The sequence below is a fragment of the Syzygium oleosum genome, unplaced genomic scaffold, assembly GCF_021117445.2.
Source record: "Syzygium oleosum isolate NSW1041296 unplaced genomic scaffold, Sole_v2.1 Sole_v2.22, whole genome shotgun sequence".
Lineage (NCBI taxonomy): Eukaryota > Viridiplantae > Streptophyta > Magnoliopsida > Myrtales > Myrtaceae > Syzygium > Syzygium oleosum.
In genome coordinates this window covers 5647451-5666847 of record NW_026607506.1, presented here as the reverse complement: position 1 = coordinate 5666847, position 19397 = coordinate 5647451, and the positions used below count along the sequence as shown (strand labels likewise).

Genomic DNA, 19397 nt, shown 5'->3' with positions numbered 1-19397 from the left:
GGCTTGTATAAAATAGAAAAAAAGAAAATAAAAAATTGCAAAAATTATCCATGTCGGCGCCAGCCGTGTTGTGTAGGACAATTGGCACTGATTGGACTATCACGTTAGTGATTTTCGATCAAAATTAGCTAGAATAAATACATTGACAAATGTTTTAGTCATTAATCTCGTCAATGGTATGCTTAGTTTGACACCGCTTTGAAAAGGAAATGGTCGCTAGCTCCTCTCAATATATCTCAAATGTCGAGTTTGTGAGGTTCACATTGTGATATTTGCAATTACATCTTATGATCTGAGAGTCGAAATGTACCGAGATCTAGGGGTGAACGGTTCCAAGGTGGGTTGGGTCCGGACCTAGAACCTGAAACCAACCCTGTTATAACCGGTTCCCAATTTTTGGAACCTGAAACCAACCCTGTTTTTCCTAGACCCTGTTTTAGAACCAACCCTGTTTTTCCAGTCCGGTTTCAAGGTCTACCCGAGAACCTATTTTTTTTTTGTTCCTTTTTCCGGTTTTATTTTTTTCTAGCAAAATAATATAGGTAGCAATGAAACGATTTAAAATAAAAGATGAATAACAAAAACCACTATCCGCCAAAAGTAACAATCCCCAAAATGAGCAATTGAAATTACAATCCATCAAAATCAACAATCCAAAAACACTATGTGGCAAGACATAGTCCAATCACATAAATCTTTAAGAGTCACATTTCCAGGGAATTTATTCAACATGTTTAGCTCTTTATTTTGCGCCATGATGAGATAACTCCTCACTTCTGTTTCCGAATGAAATATCTTGAAAGAAAAATCAAGAGACTTAGCGGTAAGGCATATGCTCTCACTAGAAAAACATCTATATATCTCATCTGAATCACACAATATTTAGATGACTTTAAGGGCCGTGTTATTTCGCTCATAGTTGTGAAACATATTCCAATATTAAACCGGAAATCGATTCTAAAACCGGTGAAGTAGGGTAACGTGATATAGACTTTTTACTTTTTTGTACATTATCTCAAAACCGGTTCTAAAACCGGTTCTAAAACAGGTTTTAGTTGGTTTTTACTTGGAACCGGAAACCGGACCGGTTCTAACTGGTTCCCAAAAAATGGAACCGGTACCCAGACCGGTTCTTCTTAGAACCGGTTCCCGGACCTGTTTTTCGGGTGGGTTGGTCCGGTTTCTGGGTAAACCCGGTCCGGTTGCACATCCCTACCGAGATCGAGTGCGAAGAACCTGAAAATTCGATTAGATGTGTCTTGTCAACATAAATGCGTGGAATAAGTTAGACCTGAAAATTGCATAAATTTGCTCAAGATGAGTTGCTAATTTAGTATGAAGTAGAGCCAAAGCTGCTTAGGTTTGGTCCATCGTGGAATGTCATTAGAAATTGAATTTCCATACGTAAATTAAAAAGAAATCATTGAGAATTAGAGAGTGGGACATGGTTTTGGTGGGTAAAATCTGTTAGTTTTGCTCGTATCACCCATAGTTTGAGAACTGTGGGATGTCCACTCAAATCAATCAAATCAAACAATTAGTCTTGGTCTTAGCACTAGGGGTGTGCAAAAAACCCAGGACCGCCCGGGACTGGACCGGAACCGGTGGTTCCCAAGGGGACCGGTCCGGTTCTCGGTTCCAATTTTTTGGAACCGGTGGGTATCGGTCCGGTTCCCGGTTCCCGGTGTGGAACCGCCCACCCGCCCACCCGGACCGAACCGGTAATATAATAATAATATATTTATTTTTTAAAATTTTAATTAAAAAAATCTGACCCAAAAAAAAAAAAAACGTAACTAGACACTCATAACTCTCTGCTCTCTTATCTCTAGACACTCATTTGATGGGTACCCACTTGATTTATGGATGATGTGGTTAATAGAACCGATCATAGTATAGGAATTGTATGGAAAGTTATGTTCTTTTCTTTTTGTTCCGTTGATCCGATGTTGGTCCATATATTTTTTTTTATTTGTCCAGGAAAACTTAGTGGGACCGGTTCCATGGACCCGCCCGGGAACCGGACCGCAGGTTCGGTCCGGTTCCCGGGCGGGTCCATGGAACCGACGGGCGGTCCTTGGTCCCAAAATTGAGGACCAACACTGTGCGGGTTGGTCTTAGAGTTAGGGGGTGGACCGGCCCAATCCGGACCATGCTCACCCCTACTTAGCACTACCAAGCCTTTCTTTCAAAGTTTTGTTCATTTTCTTCAGCAGGTTTACTCAATTCCACGGAAGCGAGTTAACACCTTATCACGCCGGGCAAGTACCTCATCGCCTCTATCTCTTAGATTTGTAAGGTTTTATATCTCATTGAATTTTTTTTTTGTTTCGGAGCTTAAAGACTTCGTTTGTTTCGCAAAAATAAAAAATAAATAACTTGAAAAATATTTTTCTAAAAATAATCCACTTATATCGCTTAAAATAACTTGTTTAATATAACTTTTTTTGTATGTATTTTTCTGAATTGGTGAAATACTTTTTCGTTCATTCATTTTTTGTAATCGAGGCAGGCGATTATTATTTGAAAGAAAAAAAGGTCTCCGAGAACTATGGAGTAAACATGGCCACGGTTCGGAACTGGCCGGTTCCAGTTCGTGGCCATGTGTGAACCGGAACCGGTTCGTAATTTAAAATTTTTTAAAAAAATTATGAAATAAAAAATAATGAATTATAAAATTATGAAATAATGAATTATTCAATATAAATTGTAATCAAAATGTAAATTATAGGGATAATCGGTTCCCGATTTGGTCCGGTTCCGCTAGGAACCGGGAACCAAATTGGTAAGACCAGTCCCTTAATTTTTAGAACTAGGAACCGGACCGGCAAATCATAGAACCGGGAACCGGACTATTGGTCCGATCCGGTTCTAGGCGGTCCAATGGAACCCTTTGCTCTTAACTAGTAAAGGATCGTAGCCACAAAAGACATACGACTTCACATGTTCATGGCTTGGCTTGGGTTTTATATACAACCCCTTTGATGGTCTCTTCATTTCCATTCGATGTGGGACTCTTGGCATTTGCATGAAGACAAGTCAAGAGTTTCACATTGAAGGTGTTCAAGGCAAGCCGAGAGTCCCACATCAAATGGAAACGAAGAGGCATTATAATCATTGTGTATAAAACCCGAGCCAAGCCTTGTAATTAGAGTTCAATACACCCAAGCCAAGCATTGTAATTCGAGATCAATGCACTTATAATGCATGTCAATTAGAGTTCAAATTGTTTTATAAAAAAAAATTAAATAATGATTTTTTTAAAAAAAATAATTTGAAACCGGAACCGGGCTCGTAGGCCACGGGCCGGTTCCGGTTCCGAACCGCGGGCCCGGGTTTGACCAGGCCGGTTCCGGGCCGGTTCAGCTTTACATAAGTGTTATCGTCTCAAGTAGTTGCTGACGTGGACTAAAAGAATAAAAAGGAAGACAAAAAATAAAGGAAATAAAATGAAAATAAGAAACTAGAGAAAGTTAATGCTAAGAGAGGGGGAGTCAGGATGCTAGACCGAGAGCGGGTTTGCCAAAGATACTCGGGCAGGTTTGGATTGAACCTTGCCCGTGATTGAACGAGGGTTCCCCAAAATTGGGCAGGTAACTACAATTGAATATGGGCCTAATTCCAAAAAAAACCCCAAACTTTATACTTTGTCCCAATTATACCCTGACTTTTTTTTGTCTCAAGAAAAACCTCAAACTTTTCTCCGAGTCCCAAATCTACCCTACCGTTATAACTCCGTCCAATTAACGTCGGAAAAAAAAAAAAAAAAAAAACGAACCGGGCGTGGCGTGGCCAAGCCTTCGCGGGTGGCCGCCGCCACGGCCGGGGAAGGAGCGGCGGCCCTCGCACGGGCCTTCCCGAAGAGCCGGCGACCCTCGCCGGCCCCGGCGAGTCGCCGGCCCCCGGGCGAGTCGCCGCGTAGGTCTGCGGCCCCGATCTGGGGGAGGCGGCCCTCCCCGAGATCGGGGGGCTGAGACCCTTGCGGCGACTCGCCGGGGCCGGCGAGGTCGCCGGCCTCGGGAAGGCCCGGGCGAGGCCTCGCCCGGGGTCGGCGGCCCTCGCCTAGGCCTTCCCGGCGCGGCGACCCTCGCCGGCCGAGGGTTTGCGGCCGACCACGGGGCGAGGGTCGCGCCCTCCCAGGATCGGGGCCTACATACCTCGCCTGGGGTTAGCGGCCCACGGGCGAGGCCTCGCCTGGGCCTTCCCGAAGGTCACGGCGACCTCGCCGACCCGGGCGAGTCGCCCAGCGAGGCTGCGGCCCCCGATCTTGGGGCGAGGTCGCGCCCTCCCCAGGATCGGGGCCGCAGACCCTCGCGGCGACTCGCCCGGGCCGCGAGGTCGCCGCCTTCGGGAAGGCCCGGCGAAGGCCTCGCTTGGGGTCGGCGGCCTCGCTGGGCCTTCGAGGCGGCGACCCTCGCCGCCCGGGCGAGTCGCCGGCGGTCTGCGCCCCGATCCGGGGAGGGCGCGACCCTCGCCCCGGATCGGGCCGCAGGCCCTCGCGGCGACTCGCCCGGGTCGGCGAGGGTCGCCGCCGGAAGGCCCAGGCGAGGCCGCCGCTCCTTCCCGGCGGGCGTGGCGGCGGCCACCGGCGGCTTGGCCACGCCGCGCATTGGTGCCGGTTCTTTTTTTTTTTTTTTTTTTTTCCGACGTTAATTGGATGGAGTTATAACGGTAGGGTAGATTTGGGACTCGGAGAAAAGTTTGAGGTTTTTCTTGAGACAAAAAAAAGTTCAGGGTATAATTGGGACAAAGTGTAAAGTTTGGGGTTTTTTTTGGAATTAGGCCATTGAATATGTGTGTTTTGTGTATTCGCATGAGAGAGAGAGAAAGATCACTCGTCGAACTTGCCACTTGTCGACAAGGTAGTTGCAGGCCTCACCGACCGACCCTCACTGGCCTTATCGTCAGATAGTGAGGGCCAACCTCTGCTATAGATCTAGCGAGGGTCAAAGCCCTCGCCGACCCCCTCGGCATTGGCAATCGAGGGTTTGCGGCCCCACTAGCTAATGGCGAGGGCCTGTGATTCAATATCAGCTAACAAGTTTCGCGATGCTTGCCATCGTCCATATTTTTTTTTTCAATCTTGATAAAGGCTTAAACATCATAATTCTTTAAATTTTAAAATTTGTAAAAGCCACTTATGTGACACATGGCAGCCACGTAAGCACTTAAAGGTTATTTGATTTCCAATTGCGCAAAAAAAAGTGCAAGAATAACGTTGCATCAATTTTAAAAATTCATGGAATTCTTGTGCTATTATTCCTAAAGACAAAATAAAAGAGAGACGATAATTGAAAATTTTGAGAAAAATCTAAATGAAATGAAAATATAAAAAAATTAACCAGTCAAAAATAAAAATAGAAAAGTACACAAAATAAGAAAAGATTAATTATGAGTAAATATTGAATGAAAAATCAACTATAGCCAATTCCTAAAGACAAAATAAAAGAGAGACGATAATTGAAAATTTTGAGAAAAATCTAAATGAAATGAAAATATAAAAAAATTAACCAGTCAAAAATAAAAATAGAAAAGTACACAAAATAAGAAAAGATTAATTATGAGTAAATATTGAATGAAAAATCAACTATAGCCAATTAATTGTAAATTTATGATCCAGCGTACAAATTTTTGATTCATAAATGTTTCGATTGCTATTTGTAAGTAACGAGTGGAGTATAACAAAATATTAAGCAAATATGAGACTATGGTAGAAAGCCAAGAGAATTTTATATTTCTATTAAAAGTGTTCTGTAAAAGCTCAAAATGAAATCCTACAATTGACTTAAAGACTAAACTTAAACTTTCAAAAGTTGGAATTCCTTAAGTCTAAGAAAAGTTAGAGCGTTTTTTTAATAATTCACATTAATTGACCGAAAGGTCTTCTTGGTAGCATCAATTACTCAAATTGGATACCTGTACGCAATGGTCCAATTGGCTTTTTGAGCCGAGACTCGATTCTTTGATTTTAGCCTAATGTGTAATGTGGTCCATAAACTTTTAATTTGTATAATGTGGTCCATGAACTTTAACATGATATGCAATGTCGCTCTTAAACTTAAAATTTGTTCAATATAATCCTCAAACTTTTGTTACATGTTCAATTTAGTCCCTAAACTATAATTTTTAACGTTATCATTCCATTAATTCAAGTTCAGGGATAACACTGGATATTTTCATATAGTGCAGGGTACTAGATTGAACATAATCCAAAAGTTTCGGAATTATAATGAACAAATTAAAGATTCGGGGATAACATTGCATATTGAAACAAAGTTTAGGAATTATATTGTACGTTGAGTCAAAGCTCAAGTACCCTTCGTGACACCATCCCTTATCCCGATAACCTCAGGGGCATTTGCGTAATAAAAGATAAAATCGCTGAGAAGTTTTAATTCTGACTGTGAAGTAAAACAGTGGGCTCAGGCGACGTCGTCGCTGATTGAACTCGTCGGCCGACGCTAAATCCCTCGCTAAAACCCTCACCAAAGCCATGACCGAGGAGGAACAGGAGAAGAGAGGGAGCCATGTTCAGGAGTGGCCGAGCGATCTCGTCGTTCCTGAAGCGCAACGGAGCCCCGAACGGCCCCCTCCGGGCCGCCACGGCGCCGCCCAGGCCTCCGGCGGAGCACCCTCCGTGCAGGTGGTTCGCCTCGACCGCCGCCGGGAGGAGCTCGTCTCGCGTGTTCGGCTCGCTCCCCGCCAAGGTTTCGATCGATCTCTCTGCGTTTCGAAATTCGATTTTTTGCCACCCTTTTGCGCACCGATTAGAGAAAATGCCGGAGTTGTCATTCCGGGGAATGGGTGATTCGAAAGGCGTCAGCTTTTGGATGATACGGGCTTTCGCCGGTCGGAGTAGTTCGTGGAATTGTTCTGGTTCTTGGGATTTGATTGTCGTCGTCAATGGCTGCTCACTCGCAAGTTTCTCAATGAATGTGATTGTACGGATTCTCTGTATCTCGTTTCTCTCGTCAACAGAGAAATGGTTAATCCGATAAATCTTGTTGTGCGAATGGCGTGTCTGAATTCTACATCGAAGCTCTTTTGTTGGTGTTAATCGTAAGCGTACCGGTTAATTTACTTGAAATATGAGCTATGAGCATGTATTAAGCTAGCTAGATGCTTCCTAGCATAGAAGAATTGAAGGGATATAAGGATTTACTTGCATTTCCCAATAATGCTGTCCTGCTCTTGTCAATTCCTTGCTTATATGAGATGTGCTGCTCGCTCATTGAGCGGGTTCGCTTTTTCTGTGCAAAGGGAAGATCCTGACTCTTATTACAGGTGAGGCATTTGCCGCTATGGAGGAGCATGTCCACCACCACGTCCGTTCCATTGCAGAGCAAAGAGGGGCTGAAGCTGCTTGTGACCGGAGGGCCTCAAGCTCAAAAGTGGGTTGGGATCTGGCTTTTTGGGTCGGCCGCATGGGTATTCAGTATGGTGATACTAGGCGGTGCCACGCGCTTGACTCGATCCGGTCTTTCCATGACTGATTGGAAATTCACCGGTGGCCTTCCTCCTCTGTCTGATGAGGAGTGGTTGCTGGAGTTCGAGAAATACAAGCAGTCTCCTGAATTTAAACGGTATGGTCAAGCGGGATCGAATTGCATCTAATAGTTTCTAAAGCAAATAATGATATCACCACGGACTGATTACTTAAAAGGACATCTAATTTGTTGTCTCAATATATGTGATTTTCTTCCTTGTAACGCCTATATCTTATGATCATTAACTGTGTAAACTACTGTTTTTTTCAAGTTTTACATATATGTGGGGAGAGAAGGGCTGCTGTCTTATACCATGAAGTTTCACTTCCATTTCTTTGTTGTTGGAACACTTCATTGTTTATTGCTAGCATAAATAAGACAGAGCTGGTGTTTCGGTCCAAATTGAATTTACGTATGATCCATTCTTTCTGACATTGCTTGGCCTATGTATTCTCCTGTAGTGTAAACAGAGGGATGAGTATTGAAGATTTCAAATTTATCTACTGGATGGAGTACGGCCATAGAATGTGGGGAAGGGCTCTAGGAATCATGTTTGCTTTGCCATTTTCGTACTTCCTTCGAAAGGGATACATCACTCTACGCCTTGGGCTGAAACTCTCAGGTCTTTTCGCTCTTGGTGCTGGGCAGGGTCTAATTGGCTGGTGGATGGTCAAAAGTGGTCTAGAAGTAGGCAGCACTCTCCTCTGTTTATTTGTATCTCAGCATGCCATTCTTATTAAGAACTTTCTTTTTCTTTATATTAATTAGGAGCCGCCATCTGAATATGCTCAACCAAGGGTAAGTCCATATCGTCTTGCCGCTCACCTAACGTCAGCCTTTGCCATATACTGTGGCCTTTTCTGGACTGCTCTTTCCGTCGTTATGCCAGAGCCACCTGCTGAATCAGTAGCTTGGGTTTGTGGGGCAGCAAAAGTTAAGAGACTTGCCCTTCCTTTAAGCTTGCTGGTTGGTGTTACAGCCATCTCAGGAGCCTTTGTCGCGGGAAATGATGCTGTACGTAATTTTTCTGTCTACTTCAATTTTTATCTTCCAAAACATGCAAATAGATGATTTATGGTTTCTTTTTCTGCTATCGATAAGATTAGATGATCCTCATGTGCTTAATTTCCAGGGACACGCGTTTAATACTTTTCCAAAGATGGGGGATACATGGATCCCTGATGATATTTTCGAAATGAAGCCACTAATGCGCAATTTCTTTGAGAACACATCATTGGTGCAGGTATTTCTTTTGGTTCACCAGCTTCACTTTTTGAGTTGATTTCCTTGGATGTAATAGTTTATAGGATGGTCTCGGATTTTTATTCTAAGTAACAAGCAGGAGTGCATTTGGGTTTTCCCATTGGCTTATATGTTTCTATGCAATACCTCAAAGATGGCATGCAAAACTCATGTGAAAGATTGGGCAAGACTGACTCATCTCAAAATTAATGAACTCATTAAATAATGACAGTCCACTAGGTTAACAGTTGTCAGAAAACTATTTAGGTTATCCAACACATGATAAGGCCATGTCAATTGCCTTAAGATACCCGCATATATGTATTGCACTATGATTACCATGTGTAATAATTGTTCCATTGTCGCTTACGTGCACATATTCGTAATGCTGAAATTTGTAGACAAGAACTCTGCTTGATGTGGTCCTCTCTTCGTAAGTTTTGTGCTTGAGAATAGCTTCATATAGGTCGTGCTGTTTAATTGCTGCATCTGTTGTCCTTGACACACAGCTTGACCATCGCATTCTTGCAACCGCTACTTTGGTCGCACTTGGCACTCTTTGGTGGTCAACCAGAAAGCTAGACATACATCCAGCTGTTCGATCTTTGATTGGAAGTACTGTGGGCATGGCTGCTCTTCAGGTGACTTCTTAGTTTGCTGCTGTATCTCATTTCAGTTTTGCATGGTATTAACAGTTCACGACTCATATTTCCTTCCTCTAGCTTTTAAGTTCTCGGGAAAGAGCTGTCTTTGGCGTCCTATGAAGGCGAATTCTGAGGATTGCCTCTCTCTGCAGGTTACTTTAGGGGTATCGACTCTTCTATCGTACGTGCCTGTTTCGCTAGGCACCGCACATCAAGCTGGGGCTCTGACCCTTCTTACCCTCATGCTCCTGCTAAATCACACCGTGCGCAAGCCGTCACCGTCCCTCCTCAAATCTCTCCCTCAGATCGTGAAACAAACTACATGACCATAGTCGGACAATTTTTGTAAGGCTATTTATTCGACAGCGGTGATTATTTACCGTGTTTCCTCATCGTGTTACTACTGTTACCCAAGTTTTTCGTAGGACGTAAGAGGATCCAGATCTTTTTCTAGTCCTCGGATGCTCTCCGAACAACTTGTAGCGTCATTTGACCGTTTCCCATTTAGTCGCTTTCGACTTCGCGACGAAACAAATTGTAATTTGAGAGAAGAACAATTTCCTGATCATAGCATCGATTGGATGACAGGAGCAGTCGCTTGCATATTTCTACGAAAGTAGGAGAAGGATTAGTGCAGGGGTCAACAAACTTTACGTTTCAACAGCAAATTGGTAGAGAAGTCTTCTAGTTAGCGTGGAAAATAGGGTGGTGTTTTTGTCAAGTTCACGTGAAATGCAAGATGAAGACCGACTCATATGCTCAATTTTTCAAATTTCAATTCGGCCGTGGAAGAAAAAAAATGAAAGAAAGGTCTAAGCCATAAACTCTGTTTAACGCTTGCATAATGTATCACAATTCGAAATAAAATATTATACTTAGGTTTAAGCCATAAGCTCTGTTTAATTTAATAAGCCAAATTAAGTTCAAAGTGTCCTAAAATGGAACCGACCCATTTATAGATGTTCTTGTGCCCAACCGCGATGTGTCTTGCCGCTTGGTCCTGTCACGTTGATGCTGTATTTATTAATTGAACAGACAAGGAGAGAGAAATTATAAAAAAAATGATTGTCAAGGACCCAAAAAGAGAGAAAAAAAAAAGTTGTAATTATGAGATGAGGGGAAATTACAGGAGAGGAAATTAGGATCGAGATTTGGGTCTAATTTAAAATGCTATCAACCATATCATTTTCTCTCCATAAACGAGAGAGTGGGACTTCGACGAGGGGCCCGATGAAACGACGCCGTCTTACAAATATCTTTTTTTTTTTAAGTCTTCCACCACTGCTGATGATGACGTCACGTTTGTAAACATGGAAATAGTAATTAACATGGGCTTATCCTATTTTCCGCCTCCTTATCGGCTCGTGACACCGGACTACATTATTCTTTGCGGGTCCCATTCTCGATTTTGGATTGGTTCTTACCCTTTTTTTTTTCTTCCCTATCTTGTGTTTCGATTTTTATTAAAAGACAAAACTACCCACGTCCATTTCAAACAACTTTTTTCACCCTAATCACTTCTTCCACCACCCGCAGTATATTTCAACGTTTCATTCATGTTTGTCTTCTTCCAAACTTATTTCACCGATTATTAACTTTATTTCCTAGAGAATCCCCATATCGTCAATTTTTCGACTTCGATTTGTGGTATAAGTTTATGAGAATTTACTCAAAGATTGAATATTGTGATTGATGAATGCATTATACACAATTTACTCATCTTTCATTGTATTGTTTTTTTTTGGTAGTGCGGTCAATATGAAAGACAATATTGAAGATGACCTAAATTGCTTAAAGGTGTCTATGATGATGAAACTGCAAATGGAGAACAGTAATCAATTATGTCCACAAGTTCATTTGGAGCTTCCTGCACTAAACATTGAAAATTATTCCTTCATATATATTTTTTAAAGTGAATAATGACTCTTTTATTGATGCGATCGAAATATTTTTTGTCCGATTCAAGCAAAATGTTTTTTTCGAGAGAGTAACTTTTTTAGGTGAACCAAGCAGCTGAACAAATAATATCTTTTGGTAAGTTGCATATGCAACTTATTATTGTAGTACATTTTTACTTTGAGGATAATTATCTTTTCATTGATTATTATATGAAAATTCTGATGCATTTAGAATTGACAAAATTATATGTGTTTGCAAATGGTTTGAATGGGTTGTCTTATAACGCCATTACAATTTGCCATAATATCTCTAATTATATCATGTAATCAAGGAAAAAAATAGTATTCCACGTAATAATAGTTTAGGGAGCATTTTCTTTTGCATTTGCATGTTAATAATGGATGTTTAGAATTTTTTATGTACTTAACATTGTCATATTTTTGTGTGTGCGAAAGTATCTAACATCATGCAATGATGGCACGACAAATAAATAAAAATTGGACTATTAGATTTCCCGAACAAATTGAAAGTTGAGCAACTAAAATACACAAACTACAGCGTAATGGCACATATCTAAGTTATAATTAAATGAAATGCGTACCAAAACTGATATTTTCCTTATAATTAAATAAATAGACGGTTCTTTTCACTCTTACTTACAATAGTTTCCTTAGTATAAGAAAAGAGAAATATACAACTAATTAAAGAAAGATTTTTTTTTTTTTGGTAAAGGTAAGTGATTAAAGAAAGATTTAGCTAGCTAGCTTTCAAACAAACTATTTTGTCCAGGGAAAACGGATACCAATTTTGGAAAGAAAAAGAAGAAGGAAAAAAAAAGGCAAGATATAATATTAAATTAAGAGCGGGCCCCACATTTAACCTCAATATATATGTTATCGAGAGGAGCGCGGGGTAATTTCGTCTCCAGCAAAAAATCGAAAAGAAAAGATAAAGACGAGAAGAAAGAAAAGGCAAGAAATCGTCTCGATTCAAAGAGCGGAACCCGCAAGGGGCGATATAGCCAAATCTCGACGTAACTTCCGTAATAAGCGTATCGAAATAAATTAATTACAAAATCCCGGTTATAAGAAATTAATCGGGGAAAGGTAAAAAATAAAATAAATAAATAAAAAAAAACGGGGGGATAAGAAATGCGGCAATGCGCGTGATAACTGTGTGAAAACCGGCGCTAGTTATGAAACGGTCTTCAATGCTTTATATTTTAATTTTATTGTATTTTTATAGTTTCTGTTTTTGGTTGTTACGCGAAGTTTCGAGGAGATTTCACTGAGAGAGAGAGAGGCGCTCACACGACCCATCCGCCGTCCTTGAATCACGACTCCGTTTCGGTTTTTTTCTTTTTCTTCCTTCTTCTCTCTCTCCTCTTTTTTGAATTGTTCATATATATATATATATATATTAAATATTCCCTGCCATTAATAAATGAATAAAAATAATAATAAAATAATTTGGCTTCCCGTTTCGTCTTCCTCAACGCCTTCCATCTCCTTTTGGAAAGCATCCTCGGACGCGTCCGCCGCAGAGAATCAGGTGCCGCTCCCTTCGGCCTTCCCCCCCCCTGTGCTTTCTCTCCTCCTCCTGTTCCTCCCCTGTTTCCTCCCCTGTTTTTCCCCTCGCCTCCCCTCCCCTCCTCCCAAGGAGATTCTCTCTCTCTCTGTCTCTGTTTCCCCGTTTCGTCTCTCCGGTCGTCGGCCGATCGATCGTTGTCCGGCGGGGCTCACCGTCCTGATTCGGCCAGGTGAGGGCCTGTTCTCTGGATCCGGGGTCTGATTCTTGCCCCGCGCGCATTTTTTGTTCTCTCTCTGTCCATCTCCTTTTCGTTTCGAAAGATTTCTCTCGCGCGATTCGGGTGCGGTTCCGTGTCCCGGTGCGCGCGCAATCTGTCGCGGGCTTGCGCGAGCGGGGATCGCTAGAGCTCTCCTCGACCGATCGTGGGTCGATGAGCGGTCGCCGGATTTGGGCTTTCTCCCCGTGTGAAATGCTGCCGGGTTTTTGATGGCTCTTGAGGGAGGGGGGGACGTGGATTGTCTGAATCGGCAGTTTCGATGGCGAATCAGAGCCTGTTCTAGGGCAGGCGGCTTGTTATGGTTTTACGTAACTGTCCAGTTATAACATAGCGCATGGCGTGTTTCGACCCGTGGGGAAATTAGTCACGTAGATTAGATTGAGATAAAACCGGATTAGATAATGAGATGGGTACCCCGTGGAACATATGTTGAGGTGGTTGTCTGACATTTTCGTTTTCAATTGGGAGCAATTTGCTACCTGCCGGGCGGCTGTTTTCTCGTCTAATTTGTTTCGGGTTTTCGTGTGGCTTCAGATCCAGTTGGCCTCTCTGGGATTCCTTTCGACCGTGATCAAAGTACGTGGGGGCACGTAAATGCACCGCCGCGGTCTTATGGATACGAGATCCTTGTCGTGCTTTTGGTAAAAGAAAATGGATCACAAGTTGCAAGTCGGCGAGCGACCTCAAATCGAAGTAGGATTTCCAAAAGAGATTAGACGAGCGTATCTCTTCTAGAAGACTTTGTCATACTCTAGACTTTCCTTTCCATGCAACTCCTTTGTTATTTAGATTTCTCTGTTCTCCACTAGTTATGTCTAATGGCATATATTAGATTCAAAGACCAATTCTTATGGCTGATGATTTCTATTAAAGGAATTTTATGTAACAGATGGGATCGCTCCAGGAAAGATCTGCCCATGATTTTGAGGATAAAAGCGCATCCAGCACGTCGAAAGTCTTTCAGAAGATGAGTTCTTTTCATGCAGCCGAACAAGGGCCATTTTCAGGAACTTCTCGAGTTGGAGGAGTTAACATGTTCAGTTGTGCGTGCAGAAGTATAAAGATAGTTGTCTTCTCAAATAAACTCAACTTGCTCATGCCATTTGGCCCCGTAGCCATCTTGGTTCATAATTTGACTGGCCATCATGTGAGTTATGATCGTCTACGTTCACATTTGTTACAATATAGTGCATTCAAGTATGCCCTGTTAATATCTGTAGCTGGACTGCAGGGTTGGGTTTTCTTTTTCAGTTTACTGGGTATTACACCTTTGGCCGAGCGTTTAGGTTATGCTACAGAGTAAGGCCTCTTAGTTATTCTGCTGGATTATCTTTTGGACATGTTGGTTTGATTGAGGCTCATGTCTATATCTTGTTTGATGTAGGCAACTGGCTTTCTACACTGGTGCTACAGGTGAGAGTCAATGATAATCTAAGTGTAAATAAGATGCGACCATATTCAGTATTCTCTCCCTTCACACTTTTTTTTTTCTAAAAATTGTGTGGTATTTATAGTTTAAAGCGTCGACGGGGTTAATTTGCAAGATTTTACAAGGATTTGTTCTGTTTTTGACAGGAGAAATTTTTTTGGTATTTTATTTTGTTACACCTATAGGCCTGTATAGGACCTCATTAGCGTGTAATGCACGCAATCTTTCCTTACCCGTATGCATGTAACTGTGAAATCTGAGTCTCTCTCACCACCTAATATTGTTTAATGGAGAACCTCATCTCGTTGTTTGAGCAAAATTTTTTGTATGAATTATTTCACAAGTATGAATAGACAGTCTTTTACTCCTTTCAAGAACTGCCCAATGTTAAATTTTACTTCTTCCATCTAGCTTAAAACGAAAAATTTTCTATTGGTCAGTGGCAAACAGATGGTCATGCATACTTTGACATTACTCCAGGGGATTACAGGTTGACATATTGAATTGGAACTTGCAGTTGGCGGTCTGTTGAATGCAACTTTTGGAAATGCAACCGAATTGATTATATCAATACATGCACTGAGGAGCGGAATGATCAGGGTGGTTCAGCAGTCATTACTGGGTTCAATCCTTTCAAATATGTTGCTTGTCCTTGGTTGTGCATTCTTCTCCGGTGGGCTTGTTTACATGAAGAAGGAACAGGTTTTTAACAAGGTAACCCCATTATTATTTTCCACTTTTATTATGATTGACATACACTCTCTGTTCTATGTTTCTCTTCCTGACACGTTAAGATTTGGTGTGCAGTCAACTGCTGTCGTAAACTCAGGGTTGTTACTGATGGCTGTCATGGGTTTACTTTTTCCTGCTGTCCTTCACTACACACACAGTGAGGTGCACTTTGGGAAGTCAGAACTGGCTCTCTCGAGATTCAGCAGCTGCGTCATGCTAATTGCATATGCTGCCTATCTCTTTTACCAGTTGAGGAGTCAATCAAATCAATATGTCCCTCTCAATGAGGTCAGTTAGGTTCAATCTTTTCTTTAACCTGTATTTGTTGTTTTAATTATTGCCTACTTCCTCATGCTGTAGAATTTCTTGTTTGTTTTCATGGTTCATCCATAGAAAGAACAACTTTTCCTTTGAAAGTTTTGATCCAATTGTAAATGACTTGGTTAATCGGAGCTTGTGAGTGCTTCTGTCTTTGACTACCTCTGTCCTTATTCGGTTATTGTGTTCAAGGCTTACTAAAGTGCTGATTTGAGATTTCTATGTCAAACTTATCATGCTCAGGCCCTTGCCTCTTGCTATTGCTAATATTTCCTCTTTTCAGTTTACGAATAATAGCATTGTGTGTAGCACTCTGGAATTCTGAGTCTTAACAATGGTCTCTTCGAGTACTTCGAAATTGTTCGGGATTTTTTTGATTTAAATTGCTTCAGCTGTGGTTTCTTAGTAAGCCACTCTTGGTGGGTGGTGCTTGCGAACATATTCCCAATACCTGCTTGAGGAAGGTTGTTCATAAAATTTATCTTGAGATGCATTTACTCTTTTGCACTAAATTTGTCTCTGTTTATTTGTACTAGGAAGTGAGTCCAAGTGGGGAGAGTGCAGAGGATGACGATGAGTCCCCAGAAATCACCAAGTGGGAATCTATAATCTGGCTTGCAGTAATGACTGCTTGGATCTCATTTTTATCAGACTATTTGGTTGATGCCATAGAGGTATCGACATTTTTTCTTTATTCACTTTTGGCAGATTAGATATTGGTCGTATTGGATTCTGTTTGTCATATCAATTTCTCATGAAGCTTATCTGATATGTTTGGAAAATTACTGCAAATTGTAAATTATCGAAGCTTGGTTTTAGCAGTTTTATCCACAGTTCCTGTTCGTCTTCGTGGTTTATGAATACCTTTGATGTCGTAGTAATCTTCTGGTCAAAAGCTCTTTTCAGCAGTTGGCTTGGTTTTGAGTCAGATAGTATGGGGAAATCTAAATATATAGAAAATGTTGTAGTCATAAGTTTTATGTCTAGTTTTTTTGGGGGAATTCCATATTCAACTAAAACCAACTCAAGGTGCTTTTCATCTTTATCTTATGGCTGTCCAATCTTTCAAGTGCTTATTCTCAATCATATTGGCTAACTTAATAGTAGTGCTTCTTGAAGTATGGGTGTCCTTGTTCCTCTTCGTTTTTCCTCTTTTTTTTGGTTAAAGTTCTTGAAAGTTTACTTATGAGGTACCACTCAGTTTACTTTTGGTTCATCATTGAAGAGTTCCCTTGTTGTTTGACATTTCAGGGGGCATCCTCAGCCTGGAAAGTACCTATTGCATTTATTAGTGTGATATTACTTCCTATCGTAGGTAACGCAGCAGAACATGCAAGCGCTATAATGTTTGCGATGAAAGACAAACTTGTAAGCATTTTCCTTTTTCACTTTGTGGTGTTTTTTTATTTATTATCGGCCCTTGTGATATTTATGATTTCATTGGCAGGATATATCTCTGGGAGTGGCTATAGGATCATCAACTCAAATTTCTATGTTTGGGGTAGGTCATTTGTCATTGCAGCTTGATTGATTTTATAATTTGTCTATTCAGAGATTCTGAAGTGAACCTGCATGTTACCTTTTGATAATCAATTTTAATTTTATTTGTCAGTTAAGATGACAGAAGAACAGTTCTTCAATGTTTGACATTGGATGCACGAATTAATTTTATGTACAAATTACTTGGATGGTTAATATATGCTTTTCTCATCTATGTAGATGTTGTAAATGTCTTGTTTGCTGTCCTTTCCATTCAAATACCTTAGAAACATTCTAGCTTGGTACTTCTCTATGTATGTTCTTGGTTAAATGGTATTGTCAGACGTCATTGTCATTCGTATCGTTCATCGGTAGATTCAATTAGCTGCTCATTTTAGAGCTGTATTGGCTATGATGATTTCAAGCATCATTGGACCCTTTTTTCTTTTTTCCACCATGCATTTCTCGTGTTGGGCATGCTGGCTTCTTCATTGATGTTCAGATTATTAGGATGATTTGTCATCGCTTACTTCTTTGATACCAATTTTTGGCTTTGATAGTTCCGTTAGAACACTGAAAAGAATAAGGTTATGTTTTAGCTTCCTTGTAGGAAATGACGAACAATTTTTTTTTGGCTCAAACTGTGTAGGTGTAATGGTGTGCGACAATATCTGCATAGAATGTTCCTTTCATGATGTCCCCCATATGTTCTCCAATGATCTTTGTATTTTCGTCATTGCAGATACCCTTTTGTGTGGTTGTTGCATGGATAATGGGGCTCCCTATGGACTTGAATTTCCAACTCTTTGAAACGGCAGTTCTTTTCATTACCGTATTAGTTGTGGCCTTCTTGCTCCAGGTTTGTGAGGCATTAGCTTGCTACCTTTATTTTATGGTGGCATAAATCTATACTTCTAATGGCTTGTCCTCCATGATGACTGAGGATTTATCATCTCCTCTGCCATGTTTTGTATTGCTCGCAATACTTCACCTTTCCACTTCAACATTTGCTCAACATTTATTCTCTAAAATTTTCTCAATCTGCAGGAAGGAACTTCTAATTACTTTAAAGGGTTGATGCTAATACTTTCCTATGTGATCGTCGCTGCCAGTTTCTTTGTTCATGTTGATCCAACCAAAGGTTAGTACCTAACTGTCCACAAAAAAACTTTGTTTTCCTGCTTGAAATCGCGTAGGCTGTCTCATACTTCACAGTTTGCTCTATGGAAATTAATATTGTCATGAAATATTCCTATTCATCAATTACGATATTCTACAGATGATAAACAATAGTGATATAGGGAGATTACGAGGTTGGATGTTCAGAAGCGCACGCTTTAATATGAATCTAGATACGCCACTTTCGGCCTTACATATCTCCAGCTCCTGCCGGTGGGTGTTCAGTATAGTCTCCTTCGATCGAGCATATCAGCCGGATTTTGTTTCAGCAATTCCTTCATCTTATATTTAAGATCAGGAAGAATTGTCGGTAGGGAAGTCCGAAACTATTTCGCTTCTTGTCCGATGTCAGTCGCATGCACAAGTCAACCTTGATTGCAACAAAAGCAATTGAGACCCATCACAAACTGATTGGATCAGTTCATGAAAGGTCTCCTTTTCTTTTTCTATCTCAATTTTTTTTTATCTTGTTACTCTAATCACGGAATGGCTCCGTACAAGTTGGTTTTGTACAGTTACCTATTTTTCGTTTTCTTTTGGTAACATAGAGAATTTAAAGATACGGGCGGCGGAATAATGGTTTGAGACGTTCACATGTTTAGAGATACATAAGTCAATTTGATGTAATTTACATCACTTAATTTTGCCCATGTAATGAAATTCGGAAGTTATTCGCAACACTCAGTTTGGAACCTTTGATTGTTTTCAGCTGTGATGATACTTTATCGCTGCCCTATTTACTAGTGGTGAGCAAAATGAACTGTCCTGACTAGAATGGATTGGGAATTTTGGGCGGTTCTCGGGGCACCGGTCCAGTTCCATAAATTTGAAACTGGAGAATTTCGGTGTAGTTCCCGATTTCAAGTGGACCACCTGGACCGAACTTTTTACCTTTTTATTTCTTAAAAATTTATAAAAAAAACCCTAATCTATTTCCCATTTTACAAAGGAAGGCCCTTCAATGTTGGAGAGTTTGTGTTTACTAATGCACGTGAGTTAGATGATAAAAGCTAATCAAAACACAACAGCAATTGCTCATTTTTACCAAATTTTGCTGCAAATTAGAAAATTTTTTGGGGAACTTACATTGTTACACTTAACTCAATTATTGTAGAATTGCCTTGATTAGTAAGAGCATCATTAATTTTATCTTAAACATTAATAACAGAAAAAAAATTAAT

The 19397-nt window shown here is 40.9% G+C and overlaps 2 protein-coding genes across 8 annotated transcripts; both read left to right on the top strand.

Annotated features, from left to right (window-relative positions):
* The first annotated feature begins 6422 nt into the window (after nucleotides 1-6422).
* LOC115670100 (cytochrome c oxidase assembly protein COX15) lies at nucleotides 6423-10074 on the top strand. Its single transcript, XM_030591301.2, has 7 exons — nucleotides 6423-6707; nucleotides 7285-7583; nucleotides 7949-8174; nucleotides 8256-8501; nucleotides 8620-8730; nucleotides 9239-9370; nucleotides 9526-10074. Exons 1-7 carry the CDS (start codon nucleotides 6528-6530, stop codon nucleotides 9697-9699), a joined length of 1368 nt encoding a protein of 455 aa, XP_030447161.1. The 5' UTR covers nucleotides 6423-6527; the 3' UTR covers nucleotides 9700-10074.
* Nucleotides 10075-12776: 2702 nt separating this feature from the next.
* LOC115669881 (vacuolar cation/proton exchanger 5-like) lies at nucleotides 12777-18894 on the top strand. Of its 7 annotated transcripts, none has more exons than XM_030591037.2 (13): nucleotides 12777-12823; nucleotides 13614-13772; nucleotides 13969-14226; nucleotides 14311-14378; nucleotides 14464-14492; nucleotides 15026-15222; nucleotides 15316-15528; nucleotides 16095-16232; nucleotides 16810-16926; nucleotides 17006-17059; nucleotides 17780-17896; nucleotides 18085-18178; nucleotides 18317-18894. In XM_030591037.2, the coding sequence occupies exons 2-13, from the start codon at nucleotides 13731-13733 to the stop codon at nucleotides 18328-18330; spliced, it is 1341 nt and encodes a 446-aa protein (XP_030446897.1). In that variant the 5' UTR covers nucleotides 12777-12823; nucleotides 13614-13730; the 3' UTR covers nucleotides 18331-18894. The 7 variants fall into 7 exon arrangements, with proteins under 7 accessions (XP_030446897.1, XP_056177172.1, XP_030446896.1 ...); XM_030591036.2 differs by lacking the exon at nucleotides 12777-12823 and adding an exon at nucleotides 12906-13031; XM_056321195.1 differs by lacking the exon at nucleotides 12777-12823 and adding an exon at nucleotides 12923-13057.
* The last annotated feature ends 503 nt before the right edge of the window (nucleotides 18895-19397 follow it).